This window comes from Urtica dioica, chromosome 12 (genome assembly GCF_054948205.1).
Source record: "Urtica dioica subsp. dioica isolate 48M chromosome 12, U.dioica_male_clone48M_v1_H2, whole genome shotgun sequence".
NCBI classification, from domain to species: Eukaryota; Viridiplantae; Streptophyta; class Magnoliopsida; order Rosales; family Urticaceae; genus Urtica; species Urtica dioica.
This window is the reverse complement of record NC_142767.1, coordinates 20,557,667-20,580,178: the sequence shown is the minus strand read 5'-3', so window position 1 is coordinate 20,580,178 and position 22,512 is coordinate 20,557,667. Positions and strand designations below refer to the sequence as shown.

The 22,512-nt window shown below is 37.1% G+C and overlaps 3 protein-coding genes across 3 annotated transcripts; 1 reads left to right on the top strand and 2 right to left on the bottom strand.

Annotated features, from left to right (window-relative positions):
- Positions 1–975: 975 nt before the first annotated feature.
- LOC149380156 (uncharacterized) lies at positions 976–5,053 on the bottom strand. Its single transcript, XM_089603087.1, has 2 exons — positions 4,632–5,053; positions 976–2,820 (listed from the first exon to the last, which is right to left on the bottom strand). Exons 1-2 carry the CDS (start codon positions 4,722–4,724, stop codon positions 1,405–1,407), a joined length of 1,509 nt encoding a protein of 502 aa, XP_089459213.1. The 5' UTR covers positions 4,725–5,053; the 3' UTR covers positions 976–1,404.
- An 8,825-nt stretch (positions 5,054–13,878) lies between these two features.
- HCF106 (Bacterial sec-independent translocation protein mttA/Hcf106) lies at positions 13,879–17,013 on the top strand. The gene is made up of 8 exons (XM_089604222.1): positions 13,879–14,166; positions 14,258–14,376; positions 14,858–14,917; positions 15,014–15,173; positions 15,789–15,938; positions 16,300–16,449; positions 16,539–16,604; positions 16,700–17,013. The coding sequence occupies exons 1-8, from the start codon at positions 13,929–13,931 to the stop codon at positions 16,744–16,746; spliced, it is 990 nt and encodes a 329-aa protein (XP_089460348.1). The 5' UTR covers positions 13,879–13,928; the 3' UTR covers positions 16,747–17,013.
- On the bottom strand, positions 17,014–22,047 carry EMB1691 (Methyltransferase MT-A70 family protein). The gene is made up of 7 exons (XM_089604221.1): positions 21,855–22,047; positions 19,190–21,641; positions 18,960–19,043; positions 18,739–18,843; positions 18,497–18,605; positions 18,018–18,169; positions 17,014–17,501 (listed from the first exon to the last, which is right to left on the bottom strand). The coding sequence occupies exons 2-7, from the start codon at positions 21,575–21,577 to the stop codon at positions 17,079–17,081; spliced, it is 3,261 nt and encodes a 1,086-aa protein (XP_089460347.1). The 5' UTR covers positions 21,578–21,641; positions 21,855–22,047; the 3' UTR covers positions 17,014–17,078.
- Positions 22,048–22,512: the final 465 nt, after the last annotated feature.

Here is a 22,512-nt window from a genome sequence, read left to right as displayed (position 1 = left end):
AAAGCTTCTGAATCTACATAGTGCCACGTAGCCAAGTTTACGCGTGATTTTCTTCGATGTGGGACAACAAAAGTACATCCTCTATATTCATAATCCCTTTCCATCCTTTTCTTATTTTTGTCTATTTAAATCTGCGGTTTTGTTTGGTTGGATCATATATGTTACAATAATAAATATATAAATTAATAAATCATGCAAGCCTGTTGTTGTGTACTAGCTAGGGCAGGTTTTTTCCAGGACAAAGTCACACACAAGTTTTTTTTTTTTTTTTTTTTTTTTTTTTTTTTTTTTTTTTTTCTGGCCTTTACATAATTTCACATTATTAAGCCTTATCTCTAAGACATTGCTGGCACCGCCAACCATTTAAATTGGAGTTATATAATAATTATTGTTATAATAATCTATGATTACCCTCATCGCCACTTTTTCCCAAATTACATGGCCTACGTATTTAAAAGTATTTGAAAGTATTTGTAGTAATACTGAATCCCACTGAATATAAACGAACTGGACTCTAGGGATTGCATCGCATATGCTTACTGTACTTGCTTCTGGTAGTTGGAGCTAAAGTGGTCATAACATTCATGAGAAGAGGATCAAAATTCCACGCTCAATAAAAGGGAATGTTCTACACGTACTTGAACACACTTTTTGAAGGACACGTAGGAGTTGATAAAAAAAAGAAAAAAAAGAATAGAAGGATACTAATAAATAGTGTTAGCTAAGAAGTATGGTCTACAAGTGTTTTGAGTTAACATTTGGTGACTTTTGAGCCAAAAGAATTGAAGAAATATTAATATATTGTTGCCGAATATGCATGGCATGACTTTGTGTTCACCACATGGCCGCTTGGATTATTACTTCAAGAAACTTATCTATTTGTAACTACTATTCTGTTAGACTCTTTGTTTTGCATTCTTTGTATGACTGCACTATATATATAAAAATGAGGTGTCATCATTTGAAAATGTAATATACCATAATTTCTCAGATGTATTTTATGTTATTATTTGTTTTTTTTTTTTTTTTTGGTATTTGTAGTCTACACATTACAGGGAAGGGAAATTACCAGTCCAAAGTCTAACCAATTTTGTATGACATAAAAAGGAATTATAAAGAATGCTCTATCGCTACTCACACTAGCAATCCTACACAAACTAATCTTTCTTTCTTGCGGTGTGCTTGGACACGAAACATTGAGACAGCTCTAACCTCTGGAGTTTACCATTCGAACGGTCGATTAATCTCCCAATTTACCGAGCTGTATCCTCAAAATTGCAGGCACATTCTCTCTCTAGATTTACAACACAAGGAAAAGTTAGTTCTTTTTATATATATATATATGTATTACCGTTGCAGTGCTGTTCCGAAGCGGTCCTCATAAGAGTCTTGGGTTTCTTTGTGTCAACTAACTTCACCGGGTTGCAGAATCGGGAAGAAACTCCAACTATTTCCGGACTTTGGTTCCTTTGCAGCCACTTTCTCATTAGCCCACCACTCAGACCCAACGCTCGGTTTGACCGACACGTCCGCTTTCGTACTGTCGAAGTTGAATTCTTTAGCCGACCCCAGTGTGATGGACCGTAGCTTCTGATAGCCCTGATCGTCTGCTTCTCGACTCACACTCTCCACCACTTCATTGGAAGAGGCCTCGTCCGAGCACGTCCCATCGTTGGACGCGTCGTTTTTATCGTTTAACGTTGCAATGTCTTTCTTCGTGGGATATAAATCCTCTAAAGGCTTTGCTTCGACCCGACCGAAAGACAACGCGGATTTGCTTGCCAGGCAACGGGCGACGTCCTCGCCGGTAAGCTCGAACGACACCCTGTGATCGACCACCGATCCGTCGTTTTGGCACCCGTTTTCTGAGTTGGCGAGCGATGCCACTTCGGATATCTGGGTCTCTATGACCAAAGTCTCTCCGGGAACGGCCAACAAACCGTCGGGGGTCAAAGATCCGGACCCCAATCTGGAACCAAGCCCTGGACCGTTCGGGGTCATACACCCAGATCCCAGCCTCGAGCCCAGCCCGTACCCATCCGGGGTCAAAGACCCAGAACCCAGCCTCGAGCCCAGCCCAACACCGTCCGGGGTCATGGACCCGGAACCCAATCTCGAACCCCACTTGCGAGTGTTAAAAGCTTCACCCATACGGAACCCGAGAATAGGGTGGTGGTGGTTTTGTTTATCAGGGAACGGGGATGATGTACCGGAGTTCGAGACCACCGAGCCGGGGGATATGAGATTCCCGCTCGGGCTTCCATAGTACGGCTGCTGGTAAGGCTGAAACTCGCAGTGAGTCAGCGAGAACTTTTGGTGGGCACCGCCGTTCCTACGACTCCGGTCCAACGAGGAGCTCAACAGCTGAGCAAACGGCACTTCCGGGGACGATGGAGTGGTGAGTTGGACGGATTCCGGCGGAGGAGTGAACGGAGCTGTGTTCGGCTCGGTGGTAAGTGTAGAAAACACGGGCGGAGAAACTAGCTGTGTCTCGTACGCGTAAGGGCCGATAGTGAACATCGACGCGGGCCCGCCAGAAGAGTAGGCATTGATGGAGAGCTGAGCGAGGGACAACAATCCCGCCGCCGGGGAATGGGTGGCTGAAGGAGGGTCTGATTGGAGGAACGATGCAGGGGAAGAAGGTGGAGCGATGAAGGGCAGGACTATCGCCGCCGATGGTGGATGGTTTTCAGCAGCAGGGGCTGAAGATCCCGATGTCGTTGCCGGTTCGGGAATGAGGACCGCGTGACCAATTCGCTTGCTGCTTTTATGTGATCCGAAACACCAGTATAGGCTCCAACAGCTTGCCCATCTTCTTTTCTGCAAACATTGAAATGAAAATGTAATTTAATGTTAATGACTAGATTATAACCAAGTCGTTGATCTGCAACAGACACTATAATAGGTTCGTAAATAAGTGCCTAAAAAGCTTTTATGGACCATTTATGTATATCCATGAATGAGATGTACGCTAATTTAAATCATAAGTACCTGTCTCAACTAGTATAATGTACAAACAAGAAACCTTATGGTTATACTCTCAGCAGAACAGAGTTTCAAAGCTGATTTTTTTGTGTGATGGCTTGAAACAAAGACGTATGCTAAGGCGAACACTTTAAAATAACTTAACAGGCTTATGATTATCTTCCCAGCTGGAACAGAGTTCAGAAGCTGATATTTTAGTGTAATAGCTAGAAAAAAAAAGACATAGGCTAAGAAACAGGCAAAAACTTTGCCTTTAATCGAAGAGAGAAGACATGTGTAGGTTCCATCAAACTCTAAAGAGCCAGACATAAACCGCCTAAGAAAACGAAGTGAGCGATCAAACAAACGAGTTCTGAAGTTAAATTGTAAAGTGATAACATAAGAAAGACATAAACTTTGTCATCAGAAAATAATGTGATGTTTTCATGCGAACATAAAGGCGGGTCACTATTTCCTAACAAGCTTAAGTATCTCCACAGTTGTATCGGGTCCTAATACGCAATCGATGTATACCACATGTACCCTTGCTCCTTCCAACATGACATGTGAAATTGGGCTCAATACTTATTATGGTCTTTCAGACTGAAAGTGAATATTCCTAATTAAAGTGTTTGTAGGCCGTCACTATTGTGGTACCCCATCTAAAGAAAAGGACCACAACCTCTATGATCGCTACGGTCCCCCGGGACAGGATAAGGGTGGAGGATTAAAAGGATGGCATTTCATATGACCATTTAGGTCTCTTTTTTAATCTGTTTTTCTAGCTCTTCTAGTTATAATACATTCCCTTCAAACCAAGTTCCAAACATGTGTTAATCTCGCCCTTTTCTCTTTGGTTTATTGGGGGAGAGGATCTGTACAGACTAAATGGATACCTGAGTAAAGACAAGAAAACTCCTACTTTTATATGTAGACCAGAGGACTGAAAGTTCAGAAAATAAGGAATAAATTTTATACTTGCAGTCCCATGTACCTCTAACTGTTTGTACCCTGAATATATATATATATATATATATATATATATATATATATATATATATATATAAATTAAAAAAAAAAAATCCAACTTACAGTACTCAAATGAGAACCAAGAACCATTACTACCAGCAGTCAAGCACAAATCGGGAAAAGAATGACAGCAAGCTCATTCAGTTCGAATTAGAGCTTTTATTCAATTAAGCCTATTCTGTCGTAGCCAAAAATAATAATAAAAAGCCTATTCCGTTGCAAAATTTTATCCTGATGCTTGATCAAGCATACGTGCTTGAGAAGAAAAGGGAAAAGAAAAGAAAAAAAATAAAAAGAAAAAACTGAAATATTTTGTTTAATACAATACAGCCGAAGAAAACCTATACAGATAGATACAGTTAGCTAAATCTGGGAATTCTCGCCCAAATGTTTGCACCTTCTCTATCATCAACTCAAACAATAACTGAACTTTTTATGCTCCAAAAAGATAACTTGATTTCTGAACCTATTTTATGACCAAAAGCCGTGTCTAAGAATACAGGCAAAAGAGGAGCACGAAAGTCAAAGATCCTACTTTTGAAAAGAAAAAAAAAATCGCACAAATGAAACACAAAATCTCGACAATTCACAGATATAGATATTCAAAGAACTGAAAGAGAGCGAGAAATAGTTATTACAGAGACAGTGGTTGGCTGAACTCGAGCCTCGGCGGAGACGATAGCTGTCGCCGCGGCGTTGATCGTATCGACGCTGTTGTTAACGCTTCTCATGGATTCCGATCTCAATTCCGATTCGGAATCCGATTCCGATTGTGATCCGAATAAATGAGCAAAAGTCGCAGACTCGCAGCTTCTAAGGCAACGCAGATGGTTAGTTCCGACTAAGTAACCGAAAAACTGGCGATTCTCCGGCGAGATCCTCTGAGCATGTTCCTCGGAGTTAAAGGTGAAATGAAATGAATCTGCGATATTTGCTTTTGCCTAATATAAAATTGAGAAGGCCTTTTTGAGAGATATATAGAGAACAGAGACGAGCATTGTGAAATGTGAAAGAAACCAACCAGCTATATTGAATTGAGAGGCTCTTCTATACTAAATAAATAAATAAATATTTAAAAGCCTCTCTCTTTATTTCTTTTTTATTTTTATTTCTCTTTTTTTCCTCAACAAGTCTTACTTTTTGCAATTTAGCAAGAAAATATTGCCGTGTCATCTCCCATGGATAATCAGGACCCACCAACTACTATTGTTATTTTTTTTTAATAAACCAATTATTATTTCTCACAATTTCATAATTACCACAACTTTTTTTCACTTGATGATATAATTTAATTAGCTTATTTTATAGAGGAGTCAAACGACTAATAATACCAAAATTAACTAGTAAACCGTCAAAAAAGGTAAGCAAATAAACTAAGTTTTTAACTCATGTAAATACCAAAATTACCCTCGTGCTCGTTCATATTTACATAAATGCCATAAAAGAGTGAGTGATATTTTTCCCTATTTTAAATTTATAATATAAGTGGTTATTAATGCCAAGAAGACTAATGAACCAGCTGTGGCGTAAGATTCTCGTGATCTTCTTGTTCTCATGCAATAAATCAAGTTCCTAACTTTATATTTTTCTTTTTGGTATTTTCTCATTATTAAATTGGTCTGTATTTGGGTACCATGTATATGAAATATGAATCCTCAAGCGAGACCCTCGTGATAGTATTTGTTTAGCTGGGTCCCACAGGGGCAGAAAAGTAAATTGGTGATGAGCCAATTATGACCGTCGATGTTTGTTTCTTATAGCTTTAGGTACTTTGATTTATTATTATTATCTTGATTCTGTCATCTCTCTCGAAAAAATAGCATACCGTACGTGAGTTGTGATAAAGACAATTTCGGTAAATGTTCTGCGATTTAAATTTATCGGCCAAATAAAGCGTATTGGAATTTACTCGATGGAACCAAACCTAATGAAAGATATTCGTTGCATTTGTAGATATGGATTGGTTTTAACTTTTAATAATTCAATAGTAGTTTTTGCGAACGCTTTCATTTCGACTTGCATAAAAACTGAAAACTACGTTTATCTAACAAAGCCTTGCAATTTTCTTTTGAGATTTACATTAAAAATTGTATGTTATGTTCTAACGTTGATTCAGCTTATTTTTATATTTCGGGCAAAAATGTCCAATATATCATAGAATATATTTTGTGCGAGTTTTATTTATTTGAAGTTTTTTTTTCAATTATTTTTGCGTCGAATATTTTCGTTTGATATCGTCTATAAAAAAGTCTAATGAATGTATTAGAAGTATGTATCTAAGTCACACTCAAAAGCTAGTTAAAGAGTAGATGGATGTCAAACACTTATAAGAAGCACATTGTTCAAGTACACAATCGATGTGGAAAATTCTAATACACCCCCTCACGCCCAATATGGATAATTGGAGCGTGAAGTTTGTGAGAATGAACATTCACGGGTGGTCCCACAATCGAGATGGACCCCCGCTCTGATACTATGTTAAAGTATCACGGGGTTCCATCTTAAAACCAATTGGCAATAAGAGGAGTAGCCTATGATCTTTATAAGGAGCACAATGATACATTCCCAGTCGATGTGGGATTTCCTGATACACCCCCTCACGCTCAGGATTAAACAACTGATGCGCGAAGTTTGTAAAAACGGGTGACCCAACATCGAGAATGAGTTTGGCTATGATACCATATTAGAAGTGTGGGCCTAACTCACACTCAAAAGCTAGCTCAAGAGTGGAGGGGAAGCCAAACACTTATAAGGAGCACATTGCTCAATTACCCAATCGATGTGGAACATTGTAATAGAATGCATCTAGCTCATCGATCAACTTATATACAATAGTAACTTTTGCAATTAGATATTCGTTTGACGTATTAAGAAGTTTTCGAGCTCGAGCGGTGGTCGAAAACCGAGAGTTGTGTTCACATGCATGAATCTATTTCTTGTGTGTACTTATATTCATTGATAACAAATAATATAAAATGATAACAAATAATTTCAAGTCTAAAATTTATCAGAAATAAGATAAAATGTTAGCAAATAATTTCAAAGCGCATTAATATTCATTGGCAGATAGTGTAAAACATTAAATGACATGGCTAAAACTCACTACATGATAGGCAGGGTCGGAGCCACTTTGGGATCAAAAATGGAAAAATGATCCCCTGGATTTTTGTATAATATTAGATCCCACAGTCTCATATCACATTTTGCGAAAAATATTACTCACAAAACTGTAGAAAATAATTGCTGAATTCTCATTAACTCTCATTTTTCATTGGGATTTCCCTATCTCATTATTTATAATGATGGGATCTCTTTTTTTTTTCTTCTTCAATCTCTTATGTAATCATTCTATTTATTTTGTATTTTATCTCTAAATTTGAATATATATTCTATTTCATTATACATTTTTTTATTTTTCAAGTCAAATTTATTTCATTCAAATTTCTATATAATATTACTTCAATTTTTACAAAATTACCTAACATCTAAAAGAAATGCAAATAAAAATATTAAAATAATATAAACGTGTTTTAACATGGATCTTAATTCTGTCTTTTATATAAATAGTATTGAGAAAAAAGTCAACATCATAAAAAAAAAAGATTGATTTTTGGAACAATTAAGTAAGTAGCCCAATAATCTACCTTCCTCTTAAAAAATAGCAAAAGTTTTATTTCATTAAGAAAATAATCATCAAGTTGAAGTAAATTAATTAACTGGTTAGGTTAATCTAATTTACTTCAAAAATAGTACATCAGACTTGAGTAAATTAAATTAATCTAACCAGTTAATCAATTAAATTTGGTTTGGTAAGCTATTTTTTTAATAAAATAAAATTTTGACTAGAACTTTTTTAAAAAATTGAAAATTGGTTAATTGCAACAAATTCTTCTTGATTTTTTCCCATTATATTACAAAGAAAATGTAATCCAAAGTTTCACATGGCCCCATATAATCAACTTGAGTACGGCTTGTAAAATTTAAAATCGTAAATGCAAGGAAGTCGGTAAAGATAGAATGATCATTTAGATATTTCATATGATAACGTTAGCGAATACCATTTGACTGACACTTAGCAAAAATCAACCAACAATGAAAAATTGACAGATTTATTACTGAATTAATGTAAAAAGACCGTAATACCTTTAATAAAATCTATTACGAAATTGAAGAATTTTGTGATATATTTTCGTGATTAATGTGTCACCAAATTGAAGAATTTCGTGAAAAATTAATTTTGTGACAAATGTGTCATGAAACTCTGTCATGAAATTGAAGAATTTCATGACAAGTTTTATGAAGGATATTACTATTTTTTTACATTTATTTAGTAACAGATTTATCAAATTTGTAATTTTAATTAATTATTTGTAAATAACAGTTAAATAGTAATATTAATGTCAATATCTCTACAAACATCGTGAAAGCCTCTTAAAAAACATTATGGAAGCCAATATGATACGCAGCTACGTGTCGAATGACGGAAATAAGCAAGAACAACGAGCAAAGAGAGAGACTACAAGTCTACAAGTAAACCACGCACATGGTAAAAAAAAAACATCAAATATCAAACGGAGTCTCGAGTAAATAGTAAAAACCTGTCACGAAAATAAAATTTATGCCGACTATACTAGAAGGGTGTTTTCGTCAAAACGGACTATAAAGTTTATGCCGAGTATAATCTATTAACTTTTTGTTACCTCAAACGAAATACTCTTACGGTGTTTTATAATAGAGTTAAGTGAAAGCTGTGCACGTGCGCAGAAAGTGAGAGAGAGAGAGAGAGAGAGAGAGAGAGAGAGAGAGAGAGAGATCCAATTCAACGTCCACTTTGTGCCATTTGATGGTTTTTTGTGCACACCCCTCGTGCGTGAGACAGTGACACCTCTTTCTCTCTCTCTTAATCTATTTATTTATTTTCTTTTAAAAAAAATTGTTTTTAGTTTTATTTTTATTATCTCCAACTATAACTAATTTTTAATTAAAAAAAATTTGCACGGGTGGTTCTCTTTCAGCCAATTTTCCTTTTGCTTTCTGATAATGATATCTCAACCTCTTCTTCCTTGGCTTCATCACTCCTTCCTTTCCTCTTCTATCTATCTCTCCATATTTTTAAAGACACTTTTCATCAACTCTTTATAAGCTTTTAAACCTCTGGAAAAAGTCACTTTTTTTATTATAACTTTTACAATTATAAGGATAAAAAGTGGATTTGTTGAATTACACAGTTATTAACCGTGATCACTTACATACCAAATGACCAATTACAGATGGATAGTATAGGTTAATTGAAGACTACTCTATTTTACTAACTAAATTGAAATTTGAGTTTCGGAAATGTACTAATGTTTTGTATAAATTGCAAAATAACCATTAACTAAAATTAACGAGATAAGTTATATAGAAATCGTTATTAATTACAAATTCAAAATTAAAAAATAACTAAAACAAACTAGTTATTTGACCTCCCGAATTTCAAAAACCCGAAGAAAATAATTATTATAAGAAAGCAAATCTAACCAATTAACAACAAAAACTCTTAGAACTCCATAATTTTGAATGCTAATATCTGTTTAATTATCAGCTTATAAAGTTGAGGGGTTAATATCAAATGGAAAAATAAAATGGAGGAATATGAATACAATTTTCGAAATAATTACCATGTCATCAAATTAACTATTTTATTAAAATTTTGAAACATTAGATACTTTATAATTCTAACATAAGTTAGAGCATCTCCAATGGCATTGCACTAAACTTTATAAATAGAGTAAAACTCTCAAGTGGTTAAAACTATAAGACTCTAAAACATAGTGTTGCACAAAATTTAGTGTAACAATGTTCATTTGATGTAAAGATTATATAAAATATTTAAGCATTATTTTAATCTAATTAATTCATGATCTTTAATTCAAAGTACATATTTTAATTCATCCAAGTTTAATAAATATGTTTTTAACTGTTTCGAGCTTTGTTTACAATCCAAATTAATTTTTTCAATACTACTTAAATTAAGCTAATAACTAAAAAAATGTTGTATTATTTATGTAATGAACTTAATTAATAATTTCATATTTAAGTTTTTTTAATGGTTTTTTATTTATTTATTCTCTACAAAATGTTGTATTATCTATGTAATGAAATTTATTAATTTTTCACTTTTTTAATTACATTTTTATTTAATTAATTATTGTTGATTTATACTATATCTTACACATAATTCATAAATAAAATAAAATTATATTTTTATATATGTAATTAGATATTGTAAATAAATAATAAAATTAAGAGACTTGATATAAAAGCATCTTAGATTAAAAAGCCTATTTTTTTTAGAATTGACACAATTGACCAAGATTACATAATATATTAGCAGTGCAAAGCGCATGTGGCACGTATTGGCCAAGATTACATAATTTAAGATAAATCTTAAGGGACATACATTTTTACAGCCCAATAAGTTGGAATCTAGGACCTATTTGTCGAAGTATGTGTGATATCAACACTAGACTAAATTAGTTAGCACATTAAAAAAGCCTAATAAAAATCATATTATTAGAATATTTTCTTTAATATAAGATATAGTATAAGCGAGTAATACTATTGGTGAAAAATATTGGTTTAAAAATTACACCAAATTTGATGTGAAAATTAACTGAATTCGGTGTATGCATTAGCCCTTAGTCCATATAATTTTCTCTAATGATATGTTAACATGTGAACCAGAATCTGTTTGTATATATAAAAACAAAAAATGTCATAAAACATTTTCTCTTTTTTATTGGGATTAGTGTCGATAATGAAAACAGGTGGGTGTGAAGTGATTCAAGTAAAAATTACAAATAAATGCTGTACCTAAAAATAATGTTATCCAGATGAGAAATTATTAATGCACGAGAGTACATGGGATCTGCAAAATACAGCTCTGAAAATAATGCCTAGTTTAATGAGCATATAAAGAAATTTGTTCCATGTTGGTCATAGCATTGAATTGTGGCAACTATCTGAATTTGCTCACCTGCAAAAATGTTCTCCTATTCAAAAATGATTTTTGTTACTCCAAAAATAGCGCTTACAAAAAAAAAAAAAAAAAAAAAGTGAAACAATCATTCCACATACTTGAATATCATCTTTCACAGTCTAGATAACTTTTTTATTTCAACTTTACATAGACGTTTCACTGAATGATGGGCTCCTAAAGTTCAGAATTATGATAAAATCACTTTTTTTTTGGCTACCTTTATTTTGATTTTGTGTATAGGAAGTTAGGAATGATCAATTCTTCAACATTGCGAGTCACAAGTAACCGCCAAGGTCATTCTCTAAAAAAAAAAAAACATAAAGTAATAACCATAGGGAAATAATTATATATGATAATAAATATATATATATATATATATGTGGTGGGGTCCACAAAGAGGTGCAACCACTGGATATTTCACAAACAAACCTAAAGAGATGGCTTTGGGTGTTGGGTTTATGGGCCTACAAGCCTAAAGCTAAACCAGCACACCACATGTTCAATCTATATATAAAGTAGGTGGGAGTTCATCTAAAAGCTTTTAATTTATATCCTATGAAATAAATAATTTTTCTATTTATTAATATTCTTATTATCAATTATACAAAAAAAAAATTGTTTTCAAGTTTTTAATGATCCTGCATATTTTCATCCTCTGAGGATAAATGGCAGAGGATCACAGCTGCATGCCATTCTAATGTTTTTTCTTCTATTCTTTGATTTTTTTTTTAATTTTTTTCAATTTGAAATAGTTAATTATTAAATAGGCCCATCAGAGGTCACCATCATTATCACAAGATCGTTTATCTCAAACATAATGCTTGATGGTGACTTTGTTTACTGGGCTTGAGAGCGTGGTTCTGCGTTGATCTGGCCCATCTAAAGCCCATTTCTGTTTTATTCATGTGGGCTATTGCTTTTGTTGGGAATTGGACATTTTTAGCGTGAAATTAGGCATAGGCCACTCCTCGACTTCAATTTGTATATTAATATATAGTCAATTATTCACAGGGCCGGCCCAAACTCACCGGGGTTCTAGGCGATTCAATATTTTGGGGCTCTATAATACTAATAAAAATTTAAATTTTCAGGGTAAAAATGTAAATGTTTTAGAAAATGGGCTAAAAGTGTAAATTTGTAGGGTAAAAAATGTAAATTTTCTTAAAATAGGCAAAAAAATGTAAATTTTTGGGGACCCATCCACATATGGGGCCCTAGGCCTGGGCCTAGCCTGCCTTAGCCCAGGGCCGGCAGTGATTATTCATATATCAACTTCTTTTGAAGTAGAGAGATGGAGAATACTTTGGGGCCTTAATCCAAAACGTACCTTAATTTAAAATTCTAATGAGATATTTGAGTATGGTGTTGGAATATTCCTCTTAAATTCTCAAGTTCTTTGACACTTTTAGAGAGATAATGTAATTTGGATTGATTTAATTTTTTTTGTGAGGGAAAGTGTATAAGAGAGAGAGAGAGAGGGTGAATATTTATTCTCGTATTTTAGAGAAAAAAATTTGGTCTCAAATGTGTTTGCGGGAGAAGAGTCAAGAGAGATAACTGATAGAGCAATTTGAGAGAGTTTCTCCAAGTGGGAGAGAATTTATCCAAAAACAAATAGATTGGATAGAGGGTTATTTATAAAGTTTTAGAGTTGTGTGTGTGTGTTTTGAATTATTTTGTGGGGCTTGGTCAGATTTAGTCTACAAAGTAGTGAGAGAGTGAAGTTGGGATAGCAAAACAGGTTTTGGGTGGCCTAAGCTCACGTGCGAGCGAGAAGTCCTTCGGTGTGCGAGGACGCGAGTGCAATAAGTGAAAAATAAATCATTGCGTTTGTCAAGATTCGACCATGACCTTCATAATGAGAGTAGAGAGGCTGAACCACTTGACATTTTTTTGGTTTCTTGTTTGTTTAGGAATGTTAAATGTTTGAGATAACAAATGTTATTATTATTAAATGTCGTGCGTATGTGTGTAAGAGATTATATTTCTTTCGATATGTGTGATATTATGGTGTATAATAGAAGAAATACTTGTTTCCACAACACAAATAGAAACTTTTTTTTTTTTTTTTTTTTTTTCACTCGGTTAACTAGCCAACTAAAACAATTGGGATTACTATATAATTAATATTTTCATAAATATTAGGTAAATAACCATAAAGATGACATGATATTCCTGGTTTTGCCCTTTTATTGAAATAAAATAGTGGGATATTTACAAGGCCGGCCCAAACTCACCGGGGACCCTAGGCGATTCAATATTTTGGGGCCCTAAAATACTAATAAAAATTTAAATTTTCAAGGTAAAAAATCTAAATTTTTTAAAAAATAGGCCAAAAGTGTAAATTTTTAGGGTAAAAAATGTAAATTTTTTTAAAAATAGGCAAAAAGTGTAAATATTTGGGGCCCATCCACATATGGGACCCTAGTCCTGGGCCTAGCCCGCCTTAGCCCAGGGCCGACTCTGGATATTTACATTAATTTACACGTGTAAATACATAGACGTAACTATTTACTTAAGATTTACGAAACGTTGGCTAAATAACAATGTAGAACTGTAAATATGACTATATATCTAATGGACATTTTAATGTTTTTATGGATCCAACGTTTGACATTACTAAATAGCCAACGTTTGATAAATCTGAGGTAAATAATCACTTAAGACGTATATATTAGGTAAATAGTCACTTTCATATAACAAACGTTGACTACTTATCTAAGATTTACGTCTGAAAGTGGATATTTAATTAAAATTTACTAAACATTAGTTATTTAGTAAAGTCAAACGTTTAAATTAACTATTTTTCTAATTTTCTGAAAATATAAAATAAAATAGAATTATCTCCAAAGCCAAACAAAAATGAAAAACACATGGCTCAAAGCGTCTGAAAAATCTACAGACGACCAAAGTCATGGTCATGGCTTCCTCGGCGATTAGAGCTCCCACATGTATTTGCTCATCGTCGACCGCCATAACCAGGCCAACGATCTTCAACAATCTCTCCCCTTCCCTAAATCTTCACTCCAAAACCTCAAGACTCAACCTTTGTGCTTTGCTCCTCCCTCCAAAGGGACTCGCCGCTCATTTCTCGCCGTGGAGTGGCTTGAAGCATCTGGGTCTCTCTGTCTCTTGGAGATCCTCAAAATTTGGTACTTTTTCTCACTTGGGTTTCTCTGCTTCTACTCTAAATCGCCAAAACTCGTGTCTTTTTAGCTTCTTTTTTTTTGGTGTGTTATGCAGAGAGGAAAAGATGTAGAGACAGAGTGGCTTATGCTTCTCTATTTGGGGTCGGAGCTCCTGAGGCTTTGGTGATTGGTGTTGTTGCTTTGCTGGTTTTTGGTCCCAAAGGTCTCGCCGAGGTTAGTTTAGTCTTATTTTTGTGCTATTACTGATCGTATCTTTGAATCTGCAAAACTTTTTAGTATTGTCCGTGTGTGTGTGTGTGTGTTTAAGAGAAGGAAGAGTGAATTCGGGGACAAATGTTACTGCATTTGCTTTTAAGTAAGTAATCGGAAAATGTTATGAATTTTTAAAAATAAAGTTCTGAATGAAGTCTGAAACTTTATGGAGGGTTTTTGGAAATGAGAGGATTAGTGGGTTTTCATGGTTTACCGAGCGCTTAATCGGAGCATTGCCCTTGTGAGAAAATGTTTTGGATTCCTCATTGAAAAAGATATAAGGTCATGAGTTATTACACTCTAAACTTTGTCAGAGTGATAATGTTTTTTAAGATATAGCTGTTTGACATTTAAGATAGATTAGAGTCTAGATAATCTATGAAACGTGATCAAATTTCTGTTTTTTCCGATATGTGTTAAATTTTCGCATTGGTGACCCCAGGTTGCTCGAAGTCTAGGAAAGACGCTGCGTGCTTTTCAACCCACCATCAGAGAGCTTCAGGTAAACCAAAGATACCATTTGGATAATTTTGAGTTTTTGTAACTTTCACTTGTTTTTTGAGATGGCTCATCGGTTTTTATATATATTTACGTGTAGGAAGTGTCTAGGGAGTTTAAGAGTACCCTTGAAAAGGAGATAGGTTTGGATGAGATATCGAGTTCTACCCCGACAGCACAAAACTTTAACAAAACCACCGCTACTCCAACCACTTCACCGGTTTCCGTAAATCAGGAAACCAAGATCGCCGCTGATCCAAGTGAGTCATATAAACTTCATAAAAATCTAGGGTTTAGAGTACAAATAGCCCCTGAACAATTCTGAATGGTATTTTTATCTTTAAACCAATTTTATGAGCAAGATGTCTCAAAATACTGATTTGTAGCATTGTAGTCTCTTTCATAAAAGCATGTAGCTTAAAATATATTAAAAAATTAAATTAATTTGAATATAACTTAAGTAGTATTATAAAAAATAAAATAAAAACTTTAACAACCAACTTTTATATAGTGTTTTAGTTAGATTATAATTGAATCAGTTCTTTTGTATATAACTAACAAGTCATTTAAGTTGGATAATGTGATTTAAATTCCGTAGGGGAAAATTTCATAAAAAACAAATTTTTTATATTCTTGTTTATGAAAGCCGACTAAAACACTACAAATCAGTGAAAATTAACTTGCAAGCTAAAATGCCACTCACTTACTGATTGCTATTCAGAGACTATTTGCGCTGAAAAACCTAAAATCTATATTTTAGTGTATACAACATAACAGAAAAAGAACTGCCATTTCAGCTGATCAATTCAAGGTTTAGTCTTTTTCATTCGGGTCTGCATAGAGATCTGAAACAATCTTTTTTTTTTTTTTCCTAGATGGTATTTCGTCATCCGAAGGAGCTTACACCTCCGAGGAGCTATTGAAAGTCACCGAGGAGCAACTAAAAGCATCGGCTTCCCAACCACAACAAGAACAAACGTCTGTTCAGTTAGAAAGCCCGCTGGAAGCCCAAGCCAACCTTCAAGGCTAGTCTTGTCTCTCTGTCCATGGATTAAGTACATTTTGCATGAAAAATCTCAGGAAAATTTCATTGAAAAAAAAAAGTTGGATATTTTTATTTTTTATTTTTATGAAAAGGACTAAAACGCTAGAAAATAAATTGTTTCAGGTGCATTGCGCTAAGAAAATTAATTTGCAGACTAAAATGCCATTCACAAAATAATTATGAATTCAGAGACTATTTGCCTGAAAAACCTAATTCTAATTTTTAGTATATAGAGCATAACAGAAAAAACTGCCATTTGAGCTGATCAAGATTCAGTCTTTTTCATTCGGGTCTGCAAAGAGATTTGAAACTATCTTTTTTTTTTTTTTTTTTTTTTTTAGATGGTGCTTCATCATCCGAAGGAGCTTACACATCCGAGGAGCTATTGAAAGTTACTGAGGAGCAACTAAAAGCATCGGCTTCCCAACCACAACAACAAACGTCTCTTCAGTCAGAAATCCCGCTCGAAGCCCAAGAAGCCAAGCTTCAAGGTCAGTCTTGTCCCTCGGTCCATTGAAGCACGATCACTGATCAAGTTTGATCCTGAAACCTAACACGATCCGCCATTGTGTCTTTGCAGATAGATCGAGTGAAGGTTCTACCTCGACCGAAAGCCCGCTCGAAGCCCAATCTAACCCTCGAGGAGGTTAGTCTCCGATTCCGATCCATTCACGGAAACACGACGAATTACAATAACGCCTGAATATGACCGCCATTGTCTTTTTTCTTTTTCTTTTGAAGATGACGCATCGTCATCGAGCAAAGCTTCGGCTTCTACCACTGCCTAGGAAAATGCAAGTTGAGACTCGGATCGAAAGAGCTTTGTAATTTTTTTTTCCGTTTTGTTTCTGGGCAGCCACTGAACCACGAGCTAATAGAGATGTAAAAGCAGATCTAAGATGAGCTGTCTTATCTGTTTTCGAGGGATTAAGTTAGAGCGGTAGAGTTTGCAAAAACATTCTTCTCTCATTATTCGTTAAATAAGATAAGTTCCATTTTATTTTATTTTTTGTTTTGAAACGTCGAGGAATGGAAATTTTGATTTTTTTTTTAAATGGTGGGAAAAATAAATAAATTAGAAGATACATTCCGGCACATTATTCGTAAACAGAGTACATTATTACAATAAATTAATCTGTCTCTGCTCGAAATCTAAGAACTCGCCGCCACTGGGTCTGGCGCCGAATGCGTACACATCTTCCGGAGGAGGAATACTATTCGCCTCTCGGGCCTTGAAAATCTCCATCGGAGGTGGGACCCACGAAGAAGAAGAAGAAGAGGCGATGTTGGAAGTGGCTTCCTGGGCCGGGGGCGGGCCCAGCACGTTCGGGTTCTGCGGGGAATTTGCGGCGGCTCGTCTGTTGTTGGACGAGCTGGCGGTGGCTGAGGCCTGTTGCTGCTGGTTTTTCATGGGCGATTTGGGGCGGAGAGACTCGATCTCCGGAGTCGTAACCACCAAATGTGGAGCCTCGGGCGGCGGATTCCGGCCCCCGCCGCCTTGCCAGACTTTCCCGTCTTTGTCGCCGAAGCTCCTCGTGTATGCCTGGAGGGATTAGAGTGACAAAAAAAAAAAAAAGAATTTAGTTTCTAGCAATTAAAAAAAAAAGTGTCCAGCTCCAATGTGTTTTGCAAGCTAGTTTGCCAAAATAGACATTCTAATAAATGCTATACATGTTGATTTAGCTTAATAACCAAATTAAACTAAAATGAATTTGCAAAATGTAGTCGAGGTTTGCCAAATTAGTAAAATAATCAAATTTTACAAAAATGTTCACGCAGCAGGTTTGAATACAGTGATCTAAATTGCTTATACACAGGTGACAATATTTATACCGAATGATTTTTTTTACAAGATGTAATTTTGATTATTTTGTTTAAATCTAAAATTCATGGATAATTTGCTAACCGATTCGTTTCAAATGGCTATTTTGTAACTTTTTTTTTTCTTTCTGTTTTCTTACTTACATTCCCATTTGATATGTATGTGTGTTGTACTTTTTTGGTGAGTAGTGAATATGAATGACATTTACCCTCCTAGAGATATGCACAGTTATATTACCTCGGACTTGAAATTCGACGAAGAAAGGTCTTTGCCGACAGTGAGCCAACCAGACCGGATATTGTGATCCTCACCAAAGAGCTCGAGTCTCCTGCGGCCTAGGGCAAAATGCTCAATTATCCTATACATGTCCTCCGGCTTTTGGGTTGAACCTACAAAATTACATGGATTAGGGCAAATTTAGGGAACCATTCTCTGTCTCTCCGAAGTACAATAATTCTAACATTAACCAAATCCTTTCATTAACAAGGAAATATCTGAATAAACAACAAAAGACTAGTTTGCCCTTCCCAGCGCCTCAGGTACTAAACCAGACCAGTTTCTCAGAGTTCTTAGGATAAAGATTTTCCTTTTAACATATGTTTCATGCGCTTAGGGGCAAAGATGATTGGTATCTAAGAAAGGAGCAACTAAAGCACACACTGCAATATTCCCAATGCAGTGATACTAAAAATCCCACTGTGAATGAAGAGACTAACCGTAAGGTGGTTCCTCGGCAATTATTACATCAGTATCGATGTTAGCGTGGATAATATGCCCATCGGTACTCCGCCGAACTGTGCCTTTTATGCCCATCAAGCAGTGTTCCTTTGTCAAATTAAAAGTATAATAGAAATAAGCTAGTTGCCACGGAAACTTATACCTTCGTTCTCATCTTCTATATCACTTGCAAACAGAGGAAAAGAAAGAGAGAGAGAGAAATATCATATTGATAACAAACCTTTGAGTGCTGAAATAGAGTATGGGAATCGTGTCGCAGCCCCGGTGTTGCGTTATTCTTGTTCGTCTTAACCCAACAAATATCCTCACACCTCCGAAATCCCCACTACATCATGTTGTTATAAATACTTCAGAATTACAAAATATTCACAATTTCGTAACGGATAATAGGGAAAAAAAAAAAGTGCAAAGTCATCGCTTTAAAAAGGCCTTGGCAAAAACCTTCTTCAAACATTGACGACCCTGCTCAAGCCCCACACCATCGCCCACCCAGAGGAAAATAAATGAAGGCGTGTCTGCAATTGCCTGTAATAAGATAAGCGATTCATATAGTCTAATCAGCTCGCAAAATAAGGTTGCATTATGTGTCTGCAATGGTATTGCAGAGAAAATTCACGGGATAATATCACATTACTCAAAATTCAACAGCGAGTAAACCAAGAACCAATTACCTCAATCTTAAGATTCATTATTTCTTCAAATGTCCAGTACTCCATGTGATCAGCCACACCAGGAGCGCGGTGAACATACTCCTCCCATGGGGGGTCGACAAGAATCACGTCAAACTTTGTCCCGAAGAATTCGGGGGACAACTCAAACTCCTTGAGATCACACTGATAGTACATCGGAGGAGAAGCGGACTTGGCCACGATTTCGTCCTTCTTCTGAATGAGCTCCCTAAGCTTCGGGTAGTCCTCCACGACGTTTGTGAGCTCCAACTCTCTGATGAAGTTCTGAGGTCGCATACCAGTATCGACGAAATTCTGAGAGTAGTCGTTCTGCTCTCCTCTGGAAGGAGCTTTACCGGGAGGCCCGTTGCTCTTCTGCGGGACCCACCCGCCGGGAGCTTTATCGGCCGGGCTCCCACGGCCCATCGGGCCCGAGGCGTTGAAGCCGGGCCCGGACATGTTCAGCGGCCCGCCTCTCCCGGGACCCGACGGATTGAAATACATCGCGGGGTTCGCCGGAGACGCGATGCTCGGGGGAAACCTCGGGCCAGGCGGGACCGCCAACATGTTCAGATCGACTCCCCGGCCGCCCGCCCAGACCGGCGGCGAGAACGGCGGAATGAAGACACCTGGCGACATTGGCGGGCCCGGTCCCCCGGGCGACATGCTGGGATTGAGCGACTGCATCGGTCCAGGTGGCGGCATTCCGAGAGGTCCAAACGGCGATGCCATTATCGGAAGCGGAATCTGAACTTGCTGACCGTCTCGGCCCGAAGGCCTGCCTCTTCCTCCTCCTCCTCCTCCTCTGCCGACCCTATTCCCTTTCATTCCTTGCATTGAACCTCTGTTGAAGGAATTCGGTTCTTGGCTTCCGTACGGGGCTTGTGAATTGGTGCTCGAGCTCAGACCGGCATTGCGACCGCCGGGCATGATCGGCTTTGGGCCTCTTCCTTTACCTTCGTCTGGGTACCTCTCTTTCGAGTCTTCATCGGGCCTCCGAGGTTTGTCGTCTTGCGCATTCGAGTAGTCTTCGTCGTTCGATGCCGGTTTCATATCGGATTGCTGGGTCGCGTCGAATTTTCTGGCGAAGCTGGATCCGGAGTCGGTTCTTCCGTAGTCCAAAGGCTTGGTTTGGATCTCGATCACGTCGTAGTTCTCGTTCGAGATTCCGAAGTTCGAGGACGTCTTCACCGCCTCGCCTCTGTTTCCGTCTTTCCTATTGCCAGGCCGACCGTGTTGCCTTTCGTTGTCGCCTCTTTCGCGGGCATGTCTCGGAATCTCCCAGTCTCTGCCGCGATCGTAACTAGCATCCTCGTTCTTCGTTTCCTTATCGTTCGAGCCGCTCTGCCTTCTCTTCCAGCTCTCCTTGGAACCTTCTCGGTCCCTGTTATTACTACTCCTCTCGCTCCAACTCTCGTCCCTGCCTTTCGATCGGTCGTCCTTCTCGATCTCCTTCCGCTTGTAACTTCTCTCGTAATCCATTTCGTAGTCCGAATCGTGTTGCCGCCTCGCACCCTTTTCTTTGACCCCCGAATTCCCGTCCTCATCCGGATGCAATGACCTCTCTCTGGCCTCGGAAACTTCTCGACCAGAGCTTCTCTGTTGCTTTTCCTTCTCGGGTTTCTCTCTGATCGGCCTCTCGTCTTCCTCGACCGGGTCGGACCTTCCTTTGCTTTTACTCCTCTCTCCGTCGCCTTTCCTCTCTTCTCTGCTAATACCCTTTTCGCTGCTATGATCGAATACTCTACTTCTACTCTCACCGACTTCGTTCCTCTTGGCTCGAGGACTCTCGTACTTAGAAGAATCGGAGCCTTTTCCGCTTCTCGACTCGGCTCTTTCCGAATTACTCTCCTCTCCTTTCTTCCCGACCTCCGTTTCATCCCATCTCCGTCTCGAGCTTCTCGTGTCCCTCCGATCCGAGTATAACTTCGAGTCTCTATCCACCGATTTCTCGAGCTCGCCTTCAACCGAAATCTCTTCTTTGCTCTTGCTCCGGCTCCGAGAAGACCCCTCAAGCTTCTTTCTCTCGGTCGCCTCTTGCTTGTTCTCGGCCTCTCCGTCCCGGTACCAACTACTAAGCTTGTCCAAGCTACTCTCTTCTTGCTTCTTCTTCGCTCGACCCTCTTTCCTCGGCTCGTAGTCGTCCTCGTCGCTGTCGGCTCTGACCGAGCCGCCGGATTTTCGCCGCCCCTCGCCTCTCTCTCCGTTGCTCTGTCTTCCTTCCGAATCGTCTCCGTCGCCGCCGCCGGACTTTTTCGACCTACTTGACCTGTGCTTCCTCTTCTCCGTCCCCTCCAAATCCCCATTGTCTCCGGCTCTGTCGCTCTTCGCATCCGAACCGTCCTCCGCGTCCCATTTGGTGTAGCTCCGGCTTAGCTCCGGCGAGTCCATCGGGAAACTCAGGCGTCAAATATTAACAACTGTGCCACAGATTAACATCCCCTAAAGAATAACACTGCAACGAAATTCGCAACAACGAACAGATATGAGAGGGGGGAAAATGAGAAGATAGTCTAATCGAACCTAAGTCAAAATAATTCAGAGGAAAAAAAATTTATAAACACTGAGGCACGAACAAAGCGAAACACAGTAAAGTATGAAACTTGGGTATATACCCTAGGAATACAAATACAAAGATTAAAGTTCTACTTCAAGCACGATAGAGTACCTGCAAATTCAATAGAAGAGATCGCGAGTGGGATAAAAGGCTAGGGTTTTCGGGTCTCTTGCAGCGAAGCGACGAACCCGAAACAATTTTTTTTTTCTTTTATTTTATCCGGAAATCGGAATCGGATTTTTGAAATATGGATCTGGATTTCTGGTTTTTTTTTTCCTACTTCTTCTTCTTCAAAAAAAATTTAATGACGGTTTTAACATCCAATAATTAGTGAATGCTGGTAAAATAAAAAATAAAAAATTGCGATTCGAAAGGAATATACTTTAAGAAAATTATTATATATTTATAATTAAGAGAAATTTCATTAAATACACTTAAAGTTAATAAAATATCAAGATTAAATCTATTACTTCAAAAATATCTAAAAATAAACTTTTGTCTCTATTTCGAACAAAATACCATTCTGACAATCGTGACGTACGATGCCATACGATGTCATATGATGTTATATGATCAGAATGACATTTTTGTCCGAAATAAAGATAAAAATATATTTTTAGATATTTTTTAAGTAGGAAGTCTAATCTTAATATTTTTTTAATTTTGAGGTCCACAAAATGAAATTTATCTTCATAAATTAGTTGATATTTAGTCTAAATTTAATTAATTAAATTTACATGATTTTTTAGACTTTAAATAAATAAAAAAA